The 12,045-nt window shown below is 42.3% G+C and overlaps 2 protein-coding genes across 2 annotated transcripts in view; one reads left to right on the top strand and one right to left on the bottom strand.

Annotated features, from left to right (window-relative positions):
- Nucleotides 1-2,413, top strand: part of MYLK3 (myosin light chain kinase 3) — a 23,169-nt gene extending 20,756 nt beyond the window's left edge. The window contains exons 12-13 of the mRNA XM_019471373.1: nt 1,188-1,320; nt 2,342-2,413. Coding sequence (XP_019326918.1) covers nt 1,188-1,320; nt 2,342-2,413 — 205 coding nt within the window. The remainder of the gene's footprint in view (nt 1-1,187; nt 1,321-2,341) is intronic.
- Nucleotides 2,414-5,502: 3,089 nt separating this feature from the next.
- ORC6 (origin recognition complex subunit 6) overlaps nt 5,503-12,045 on the bottom strand; it is a 10,023-nt gene continuing 3,480 nt past the window's right edge. The window contains exons 2-7 of the mRNA XM_019471372.1: nt 11,361-11,490; nt 10,370-10,533; nt 9,174-9,263; nt 7,951-8,063; nt 6,597-6,671; nt 5,503-6,198 (exon numbers count right to left, since the gene is read on the bottom strand). Of these exons, the coding sequence (XP_019326917.1) occupies nt 6,029-6,198; nt 6,597-6,671; nt 7,951-8,063; nt 9,174-9,263; nt 10,370-10,533; nt 11,361-11,490 (742 nt within the window). The 3' untranslated portion in view covers nt 5,503-6,028. The remainder of the gene's footprint in view (nt 6,199-6,596; nt 6,672-7,950; nt 8,064-9,173; nt 9,264-10,369; nt 10,534-11,360; nt 11,491-12,045) is intronic.

The following is a 12,045-nucleotide window of genomic DNA, read 5'->3' as shown; positions in this document are numbered from 1 at the left end:
AACCACTGGCACAGGTTGCCCAGGGTGGATGTGGATGCCCCATCCCTGGAAACATTCCAGGTCAGGTTGGCTCTGAGCAAAACCCAAACTATTCTATGATTCTATATTGCCAGCAGAAGACAACAAAGGGTTTTTTCTCAGACTGTGATGATGATTTGCTGTGAGACTGTAAACTTTGCTTTGGAGTCTTCAATTTTTTTTATGCAATGGGAATAAAGACTCCAGAGGGACACTATGCGAAGTCTGGTTAGAAGCTGTGAATTAAATGACTATGCAAGAAAAGAGTGTTGTCAGCGAGATGCAAAGAGCAACGATTAATTGGCCCAGTTGTTCACAAGGTTTATGGACAGCCTCTGCTCTCCTACAGACTAGGCACCTTTGCCATCCTGGGACAGTAGGTCTAGATCTGTACCTACCTCCCCCGCACCTTTGCCATCCTGGGACAGTAGGTCTAGATCTGTACCTACCTCCCCTGACTACTGAAATTAGGTGTGAGCAGGCAGGAGTCATCTTTTCATCATCTTCTCAGTGACAGCTCAGACAAAGCTCAGGAGTTAGGCATAGGGTTTTGTTTTGAAAAAAGGCAAATTAAACTTCTTTTCCTCAACACCTCTCCCCCAAGATTTCCTCTATTACCATATATTTCTCAAAGCTTTTTGGATTCACATTTGGGCCCATTGTTGAATGTCAGGATATAATGTATGCTTAGCTTGATCCAAGTTTAGGGTGAATAGACAATTGTGCTTTTTAAATATGAGGCACAGAATAAGCCTGCACTATCAGGACAGACAGATAATACCACAAATATTATTTTTCTGTATGCACCGATTCTCTTAGCAAAGTTCTGCATTCACATAACAAAATGATACGTAAACTGATGAACCTGTACAGCTGCTTCTTCAAAGAAAAAAAACACCCCAAACCCTAAAAAGGCAAAATACAGTATTTAACCACAGCTCAATCAATCCACTGCAGACCCACCAGCAGTTTTCCACACCACTCACCCCTTACGCTGCAGAGTGCAGGGTGTCATTAGGATCCTATGCACTGGGATGAACAGCATCTCCACTCACTTGTGTTGGTTCATTTAAGGCAGTTTCTTTATCAATAATATTGAGGTGCACAGGGCACTGAGAAAATGGCAACAAGGCTAGCTGGATTTACATGGCAGATTTCCTCTCCCACAGCTGCCGGATGAGTGCAACACAGTGTCTGAAGCACGAGTGGTTAAACAATCTACCTGCCAAAGCCAAGAAGTCCAAGCTTCGCCTGAAGTCCCAGTTGCTGCTGCAGAGTTACATGGCTCACAGAAAATGGAAGGTAAATAGACAAAGTCTGGCAAATCTACTTCCAGAGGGAAAATCAGCTCAACGCAGGCAGAGCCATTCCCTCCTTTTTTGTATGTTGGCTCACTTTTGTCCATAGGCTTCTTTCCTGTAAATATGAGTTTGGGAAGTCTATTTTCAGTTGTAAATTAAGTTTTTTCTCCTGCAGAATGATATTGCTTCTATTTTTAGCAAATATGGTTTCAATTTTTACTCCTTCTGATTGGTGTTTAGAAGTTTTAAATTTTTTTTTCTTTACAAGTTCAGAGACTTCAGATGCTACTTAGTTTATATTAAATGTTCTTTCTCTTCATATTGGAGAGATTTTTCTCCATTGACAGCAGTTGCATTGTTCTGTTGTCACTATGGAGTAGGGGTACAACATAAGGCAGTTTTGTGCCTCCCATTGCAGAGAGTAGAAGTGTGGGAGAGAGAAAAAATTAGGCTTAATCCCATCCAGAGAACTCTTCAGGACCCTTCTGATAACCCCATGCTCCTTCAGAACTAAATTTTATACGAAGAACTGATAGATAAGAATTTCTATTGGAGTCTCTATTGGATTGTAGATAATCGATCCTGAAATGTGAACACAGTGATCTTGTTACAAATAGGCCTGTGGAAACATGAGGAAAACTCAGTGACGACCATTTCCTTTTCTTTTGTCACTGGAAAGTTGTAATTCCTTACCAAGGAGTTAAACCAGAAGCTTACACTTTTTCCACTCCTGCACTCCAGCTTTTTGGTTGCAGACTTCTGCACTTGCATTTTAAAAAATACATAATCTAAAGACGTATCGCTATATAATTCATAATAATGCTGCAGAAGTTCAGTGCCAGCAGTCTGTTCTGCAGTAATCAGTGGTTCCCCAGTACAAAGCTGTTCTGCGCTGCAGTCCACATAAGGTGTGGGTCACTAGAGGTAAATGGATTTACCAAGAAGAAAAATCCATGTCGGCCACAGAAAAGGTCCTTTACCTCAGTTGCACTCATACTTGAACTGTTCTGTTTTGTTCACAGAAACATTTTTATGTGGTGGCTGCTGCTAACAGGCTGAAGAGATTTCAGAGTATGTCTGTCAAGCTTGTATGAAGCATCTACCACTCTTGGAGATGGACATGAAGCCATGAAAGGAAGACTCAGTATCTTCAATAGTTTCTACCCCTTTGTTTTATAACATAAGGTTTTGGGTCTGTCCTCCTCAAATATTACGTGTGTTAGCGCTAAGGTTCCAGAAGCGCCTCAAGGAAGAGGCACTGAAATAATTTCTAATAGCAGAAGCTACCTTGTTTGTTTTTACAAGTTTTTAGTTGTTGTACATAGTGATGGAAAAACATGGCTGTTATTGGGGCTGACTTCTCGCTGAAGGCTTTGATTCTGCAGAGTATTGTCGGTGTGTTTACACCAGAAAACACCTTGTCAGTTTTCTCGTTTCTCACACCAACCATGGGATCTCTAAAGACTTTCTTCGTGACTGATGTATGCCATCAATTTTAGAGCACTGCCACAACAGTGGCACAATTTTTCCCTCGGGTGTTTGTTATTTACAACAAAAGATATCGGATATCCTTTTCTTCTGTAATTTTTTCAAAAAGATTAATTTTTTTCCCCCAAACATGACGATGATTCAGTGCAACTACTCAGAGTTGAATGGGTTTTATTTGTTGGGTTTTTCTTATTCTACTCTCTCCTTTAAAAAATAGTCACTGCATAGTTAGGAAATATGAGGAATCCTGGTTTGAAGCAACTTAAGTCAGTTGGTCCATTGCTGCTTTTTCTTACGATGAGTTGAATTGAGCTGAATTGATTGAACTTTTGGAAGGACATAGGTGAAACTGCCACAAATAAAAATTGCCTAATGACCGTTGGGTCTATGCAAAAAGATCTCATGCTGTCCAGAAAAGAAGAGATTTCCAGACATCATTTTATATGTATTTAAAACTTGTAAGTGCTTCTCATTGGCTGTGATTGCAGCCCTTAATTTGTAAGTTTTAGTTTGAGGATATTTTCTCCTCTGACAATTTTAATGAAGTCCGAGAAGTTGATATGGTGTGATATGCAAAATAGGTTTTATTGCTGTTCAGCGGCAGGAACACGGTGTGTTGCCAGACTCTGCCTTTAGCCCAGTTAGGAGGTTGAAGCCCTTTTTTCCCCCACTTTGCTCTTGAGTATTAAACGTTTTCTTCACAATACTTTGGATTTTAAACTTATTCCTGATGTATAAAGAGTTGGAGCCACTTACAATCTCTTAGCTAAAAGTATAACATTATTTATTAAACCTGTGGTTTCCTTTATTCCTGTTCTAGATTCTGCAAAACTCAGTGTGAGCTGGATGGGCTCTTAGGAAAACCGGAAACTAATACTACTAAAACTAGCTTTCCAGCAAAAGCATCAACCCACTGTAAAGCTCCCTTTAACTTTATGGACTTTCAAGTCCCTTGAATTAGCAAAAGTGTTGGTTGCTAATAAAGAGGTTTGTAAGACTGGCTTACCCTAGTCTAGTTATCTTTTCCACTCTAGTGCTTCTCACTCTGCATAGTCCTGAATCCTGGACTTCTGCAGCATTTCCAGAATTGAGACAGAGAAGAATTATTAAAATCAAGTGAAATAATCTTGACAATGTATCACCTTCTGTGAAGGCCCATTTCTGTTTGTTTTCCTTCCACAGTGGTTCTGCATGCTAAATGTGATTGTATTAATTGGTCTGTATATTTCTGAATAAATTCCATTGAAATGGAACAAGCCTATTCCTCAATTTTGGTTTAAACCGCCCCCCGCCAAACAGATCTGAAAGCATCTGAGTAGGTCTTAACAACAGAATGCTAATGTACTAGGTTGGATTCTCTCCCATCCTGAAGACCCTCTGCTACATATTAGATCAGACTTTAAAAGGCAGGCATTTTGTTACAGCTTTTGCTCAGTGTGGGTTAATTATCCAATATTTTTTCTGCACACCAGGCATTTGTTTGGAGTCCATTCCCCAACAGTTACTCTTAAATTTCAGAACTCTCGTCTAGAATGAAATTAGCTCTTGCTAATTAAAGTAAAGTTGGCTTCAAGTGACTTCCTTTTTTATGCATTAGGAGGAGAAGTGAAAGGAAAATGGCCAGCAAGTTTTAACTTTCCAATTACTGTGTGCTTCTTCCTCTATTTTTGTTAGAGGATAACACACGGATGCTCTCTGCTGTCTTGTACGTATTTCCTCTCCATTTTCTACAAAGAGAAGGTGCCTCTGGCCAGCAGGATTACTATTTTGTTTCTAATAGAAAGAAATCCCTTTAGATTCGGCAGCCATCACATGGTTCTGCAGTACAGTGAAACCCACCTCTGCAGCCTTATGGGATGTTTCACCATGTCCTGTGCACTTTGCTTTGGAGTCTACAAAAAGCTAAAAGGACGAACCACAGGTGACCTGTGAGTCACTGGAACAGTAAGCATGACAAAAAGAACTGGCCCCATACACTGATATCTAAAGCAGTTAATGATATTGGCTATTGTAATCCTGGTGCGATCAGCATCACTTAAGTAAGCAGGGAGTATGCACAGCAGTGAGGCATTTGGCAAGCCATTAAAATACTGTTGAGAAGAAGCTCGCACGAGGGCAGTGTTTCAAATCTAAATGCTCAGACATGAGATAAATTACCTTGCTTCATATGGATGCTTAGGGTTTTCTGGGTTGTTTTGAAATGAGGGTTTATGAAAGTTATCTTCTCTTTCACATCCCAGGCAGAAAACATGCAAGAGAAAGGGATGAAGACTTGGGTTGCTTTTATTATAGTTACACCAGCCCTGTACTGCTAAAAGTTACGATTTTCCTTCAAACACAAATTGTAGTTCGAGTGGCTGGGATGAAAGTGTAGGATCGCAGAAGTTGCCTCTAAGAACTACAGGGCAGGGCACTCTCTCCTCTTCCCTAAGTTTATGACTGCGAGATGCAAAAAACCTGTATTACCCAGACAAGATCCTTGTCCCCTGGATATCTTCCTCCTTAAAGCACAGACATCTCCTGTATGTCTTATTTTGCGTTAAACCTGTATTACCCAGACAAGATCCTTGTCTGTGCTTTAAGGAGGAAGATATCCAGGGGACATCTCCTGTATGTCTTTTATTTTGCGTTCTAAGGGTTTTATATATGACAAGTGCCAAGAACCTGATGTCATAATGCAAAGCTTTTCCTTCCAGTATTTTTATTGTTTCTTGGAATATTTGGGACCCCTCACAAGCACAAGAGACTTCAGTCCCATACAGGTCATAAAAATAAGTCAAATTCAGTAACTAAACAATATTTCTTCAACAGTAAAAAAAAAAAAAAAATTAATAAAGTTATCAGTCTTCATTCCTCTGCTGGTTTTGCAGTTTAACAAGGCACTGTTAGTCCCCTCCCTCTCTTTTCACTGACTACTTCCAGCCAGGGGCCCAAGGGCATATAACTTATAACTTATTTACACTTAACACAGCATTAGAATGTTACCTGCTGCTTGCAGCAAGAGAATGAAGCTATTCTACCACCTAATGCCATAGTTGCTCAGGTACCAGCCTGGCGAGTAGTCAGACAGGCTTCTTGTAAAATCACCTCAATTCTGGTGTCATTTACTAAAAATAACATTCTTAAATACTTAAAAACTAGCTAATAAACAAAATCAGCTGGCTACCAGGCAGCCATCACTCATATGGTACTGGAACTCTTGTTAGAGCAGAGAGTTAAAATTATGAGCAAGCAGCAGTTATATTACTAGGTGGCATTACAGAGACAGTACTCCTACTTGTCTCTTGTGCCTTAGCAGCATTTTCCAGGATTTTCTTTTTCCATTCTTCATAGTCTTGCTTTGTTTCAGTCTTTGGCCGTTTACATGGCATCTCCTCATCATCTTCAGATCCTATGAGAGAAGGAAAGTCCATGACAGGCCATCGTGGACAATATGTTGCTGGGAATAACCATGGCAGTGAGCAAATGTACAGACACAAGCACAGGGTCTGTCACTGTGTTATCTAATCCTGTGGTTTGCTGCTCCCCTCACCTGCCGAACAGTCACCTCTTCACCTTCGTGTCTGAATGGAACAGTTGTCCTGAATTCTACTATGACTAGTCAGTATAAACACCACTGTCCTTCTGCTAGGTTCTCTTTGTCCTTTCATCAGTCAGTGGTTTGCAGAATGGAGTAAGCTGCTGTGAACTGAATATTATGGCATACTACACAACTAAAATATTAAGCAGCAATAAAGCTCAGAACTGCTCTGGTGAGGCGATTTTAGTTCATAGCTAAACACAACTTACCATCTTCCTTCTCACAGTGCTCCAGGTTGGTCTGCAAGCTTTCAGGTGCGTCTGCAGCCAGTGGAACATCTTCTTCTAAAAAAATAAGTAAGTTGCTTTACTTCTGAATGGTGTTTGGGGGCCCAAGGGCGGTGTTCTACATGCAATTCTTTGACAGCAGTGCCACCTTCCAAAAGTATTGTCTCCCAGTCAGAGCAGTTCCCTGGTCCAGACTGATGCTCGAGCTGTACATGCAGAGGTGCCAGCACACTTCAAGGGTTGCACGGACTGGTTGGCCGCTTTAACTAGCGCTGCTGCATTTGTAACCACAATGATCCACCATGTTCATAGCCCAAAAACACGCTGCTACCCTTCTGGGTTACTCAGGCAGGATTATCAGTTATTTCTTCCCTTCTATCCCATTTCCACACTTTGTATTATAGGTGCCCACAACATGCAGGGGGCTGTCCCTGTATACAGATGCACACTCTTCCCAGAACTGATCCAGAAACTCCCAGCTGCCTTTAGCTGCTTTAGTGGTGGTTTTTTTGGGTTTTTTATAGGGCACTGCACTATGGTAAGGTCCACGCCTAGGGAGAGAGCAGCAGCTTTTGGTTTGGGTTCTGGCAGCATATTCCAGAAAACTTCACGATACGAAGCATGAAGACAGGGTGAAGCAGGGGTACTGTCAGTGGGAGAGTAAGAATGAGAGCCTGGGAAAGGAAAAAGGAGGTAAGTAGGAAGGAGCAGAGATATAAGGACAGGAAGGCACGTATTGTATTTCAATTTTCCTCCTCCACAAAAAGGAGTGGAGAGAGCTGCAGGTTCAACAACGGATGAGAAAAATTCCTCATGTCTGCCCACTGTATGTGGAGGGATGGTCTCAGGTGATGGCTGAATTAATACCACAAGAGCAAGGCTGAGGCTTGTTAATCCTGCAGCGGGGGAAAGGAAAACACAGAAGTGGGTCAGTCAAAGTAAGAGAGGTAGCAAGATGTTTATGTTAATTTGTGTCATGTTACCATGTTAACAGGATGCAGAAAGCAAGCAAGAAGGAGGAATCTAAGATAGGTCAGGTAGTATGGGAGAAGCAGGGAATAAATTGCAGCAGCAGAGAATGTAAGGAGCAGTGAGCATTTGAGAAGAGAGGAAAATATTTATTTTTGGCCTTGCCACACGCTAAGCTGTTGCGACTTCCCCAGAAGCAATGACTGTGACTGGGAACTGGGCTGCAGGAAACATGTCGGAATGGATGGGCAGGTTTGGCTGGGACAGCTGAAAGTGATCAGAATGAAACCACTAGTGGAAAAGGATGGGGCACTGTGAGGCCAGGTGATGGATATGCTGTCTTACAGGGATCAAGCCAAAAACTTACTGCTGAGTTGCTGGCTCATCTTCTCCAGCTGATTGCACAGCCGGTCAAATATTGCTTTTTTCACCCCAGATGTAGCCAACATTTTAGTTTTGTCCACTTTTAGCTTCAAACACCTACAAGAGAAAGTTAAGTTATCTCTGTACAAAGCAACACTCCAGCAACTGTCATTCAGCTGAGGTGACGTTTACTGTACCAACACTGCCTGTGAGAATGAGGAAGGCAGGCCCGAGTTTTTGTCCTATCTATCTAATCCTTGTTTCACTCAGAAACAAATTTGCTTAAAAAATAGACCCCTATGCTACTCAGTCAATACAGCTCAGGAATTGAAACTCAGGGTTAGTTCCAGTTACATAAGGAAATTCTATTAGGAAAAGGTACCTTCCAGATTTTCAGTGGGACCCCTGTGTCAAGAGAACATTTGTCAGGAGCTGTGCAACTACGCAGCACCTGAATTGCTTCACAAGATTGTTACAAGGCGTAATACTGACAAGGAAGATATTTGCATGCAAGCAGATTTCTTACAAAGAGTTGGCTGAGTCAGGTGCTCCTGACATCTATCTTCCAAGCTGATACAGGCCTACAGCTATTAGATCCACCTCCCAAAGGTTAGAGCACCCTCAGGATGTGATTGTGTAGGGCTTTTCCTTCTTCAGAATGGCTGCTTCTTGGTGCTTAGAAGTAAGCTAGCAGCCATTCTTGCACCTTGAGCAGTATCTCACCAAAAGCCATGCAACTTTTTGCTTTGTGCCCAGCTCAAATCTATCCTGACAATGGAAAAAAAATCTGAAAATGTTACTAAGGGATCATGTTATGCTGGTTAGGCTGGGAGGAAGAAGGGTGAAGTGCAAAACACTAACAGAAGTTTTTCAGCCACTGCCGTGGATACGTCCTAATGGAATTACCCACAGCATCCGATTACACACCAGGGAAGACAGGTTTCATTTATTTTAGGATAAGTAACTCAGGATCCTTTTCTGTATATCTGATACAATACTTCTGCTTTCTCCTGAAGGCAAACGCAGTGTAGGTTTAGAGACTTCACTGTAAGGAAAGGCCTGGTTTGCTACAGCTGTCTCCATTTCCAGGAGTAGGGCAGCAGGATGTGCTAAGCGAGACCCTTCAGACATACTGAACGAATCACCTGCTGACATTGTAAGCGCTATTTCTGTTTGGTGTCTCACTAGGCATTTAAGCCCAAAAAAGGTCCCTCAAGCTATACTCACCTGCATGCAGTGAACAGTGCAGCTGTTATAAAAAGTGGTTTTGAGAAATCAAGGTCCATTTGCTGTGCTTCAGAGAGGCTGGATTCATACCTAAAGAACAACAATAAGAGCGATAATTGTATAGTGCATTTGCCTCAAATGAAGCTATTGAAATTAATTTGTCACATGGTACTTAGCATTTGAACAGGTCTCCTGTTGGATCATTTGGTCCTTTGCAACCCAGTCAAGCAGAAACAGCTGCTACTGGCTGAGAAGAGCAAAAGAGGCTAGGGAAAAGAAGGGGACTGGAATCATCACCTCTTCTTGAATTAAATGTATTTTAAATTAGGGATCTGGATCAAGGTATGCCAGTAAAATCTATTTCTTGTGCTCCCCATCCACACAGCACTTCTACCTCTACACTACATCTAAAAGTTACAATGAGATGCTTTGCATAAATCCATCCTGTAATAGAGGGTAGAATTACAGTTTCTTCGATTCCTCTAATATGTATATGACACAGATGAAGGCTTAAATATGGAAAATGACATGGGGGATGTGCAGCACTGAAGAATTTAATTTTTTTATTGTCTACCTGTTCCCAGCCTATTTTTTTTTTTTTAGTTTGTATTAAGCACCGACAATACAGCCTTTGTTCACTGACCTAACAGCATTTAAACATGCGCTATCAGGGCGGCAGCACTCCAGAACAGAGCTCTTCAGTGATTGCTCTTGTTAAAGTAGATGTTACAGAGTGCAAAATTTTAGTTAAATCTGTTGAATCTCCATTGAAGTGTTCTACCTATTGTTTTTACAGGTAGAGTAATGCACATTTTAAGAGATCTGCTTCTCCAGAAGGGAGGATTTGTTTTGACTGAGCATTACTTCTGAACTGTGACATGATCAGCAGTTAAATGGAAGACAGTGTGATGCTATGGACAAATACAGGGACTAGGAGTCCTATATTTTTCACACTATTCCCTGTTGAAGAATTGGGACTCGGACAACGACTTACTGAGCTTCACAGACTAAGTCTTTCTAACATGTATTCTAAAAAGTGGCCTAGATAAATGGCTGGATTGTCAGTGCTAAGAACTCACCTCACCACTCCAGTCAGTGGGAGATACCTGGCCCTTCCAACCATCAAGCTCTTTATATATCTAATGAACAAAGAATCTTGCTAGTGGTTACCACTGTGCTCACAAGAGCTTCCTCACCTCTGTAGTATTTTTGAAGCGGTGTTCACTGCCTCTGTGCAGCAGAATTGCACAGCAAAGTCTCGCATTCCCAGTCTGGGGTTCACCTCTAGCAAACATTCCAAAGACTTCATGGAGCTCTGGTAGGTAGTCTTGTTCAAACCGGAGAGTTTAACAAAATAGCTCTTTCAAGAGGACAAAGACAAACCCCAAGAATTAGCAAGATTCCTTCGCAACATCTTATTCAGGCAACCAAAACAGATTAGGGAGAAACTACACAATACCATAAAATAAAGTTCAATTGCTATATTAAAGAAATTTGTGCAATGAATGATCTAAGTTTTGACTGCACACAGGAAGATTAACCACGTAGTAATGCCACATCTTTTAATGCAATGTTATTTTTAGACCATTTCATTGGAAGTGAGGTTTGTCTTTTCCATATAATATGACATGGCCCTTTTATCACAAGGTGGTTAAAAACAAAGGTAACCAAGATCTGGGCAACTTGAAGAGATGAGCAATACTTTCATGCTACTCCTCATGGGGTCAGGTCCAATTCTCTTCTGTCTGTGAATGGACAATCATGAACATCTTGTACCAGATGTTATTGTGGCAGCTCAGTGCCATTTACCCGGCAGGTCTGCAGATGGAAGTTTACAGGTACCACTACAGAGAGGGATTCCTTGGAGCCACTGCTTCCCTCCCACAGTAAAAGGCACAGATCTTAAATTTAACATCCTTGCTGGTAGTTTGTTTGTTACTAAAAGAGCTGAAATTATAGCAAAGCAAGCTCAACTTGTGAAGTGACTATGACACTGATCTCAATTTGCCCTGTTTCAAACTGAGTAGCGAAAGCTCCAACACCGTGTCTAGCAGCACACTACTGGGTCTAGGGTAATGTCAGTTATTACTATCCCTTTCCTGCTCCCAACATACACTACACAGAACAACGATTTTAGTGGACTTATGGAAAACGCACCAGCCAGCCAAGTCATATACTGTATCTTACTTTGTCAACCGGTTGTTTCATGAAACTAGCTGCTAGGTCCAGGCACATCACAGCACTGCTTGTCGCTGTCATTTGAGCCATTAATCCCGTGCATTTCACCTGGGATAGCCGCAGATACTCTTCAGCTTTTCTGCAAAACACCCAGCGTACAAAGCCCTCGTTAACAAAACCACAGTTACAAGACAGTAAGAACGGCAGGACAGGAACTGATCCAAGGTTTACCTAGTCCAGCTCCCTGGCTGCAGCAGTGGCTGCAGCACATGCTTAGGGAAAGGGGTGCTACAGCAAACACAGGATTATACTGCCCTTTCTCTAATAAGTTGCAGCAGCAGCTTTGCATTTCATAGCCTGCGATGGCCGTTTCATTAACCGCGTATACCTTAAGGTCTGTGACTTTTTTCACATCGACCAGAACCAAAGAAGGAAACCGGTGGCCGGCTGGCATTGCAAGGAGGTGAGGCAGACCTCGGCTGCCGCTGCTGTGCCGGGAGAGCCGACAGGGCCGGTCAGCACCCTCAGGGAGGAGCCTAGGCAGGTCCGGCGGCAAAGCACGGTCAGGCGGCTGGACGGGAGCGGGCCAGGCCGGCACCGCACGGCCGGACCCGCTTATCCGGACGGGAATGACGCTCCCGAGAGCGGGGGCGGCCGGCTAGAGCTGGTGTGCAGTAACCAGGAGCGCTGCGTG

Source organism: Aptenodytes forsteri, unplaced genomic scaffold (genome assembly GCF_000699145.1).
Source record: "Aptenodytes forsteri isolate BGI_AS27 unplaced genomic scaffold, ASM69914v1 Scaffold33, whole genome shotgun sequence".
NCBI lineage: Eukaryota > Metazoa > Chordata > Aves > Sphenisciformes > Spheniscidae > Aptenodytes > Aptenodytes forsteri.
This window is presented reverse-complemented; position numbering and strand designations above follow the sequence as displayed.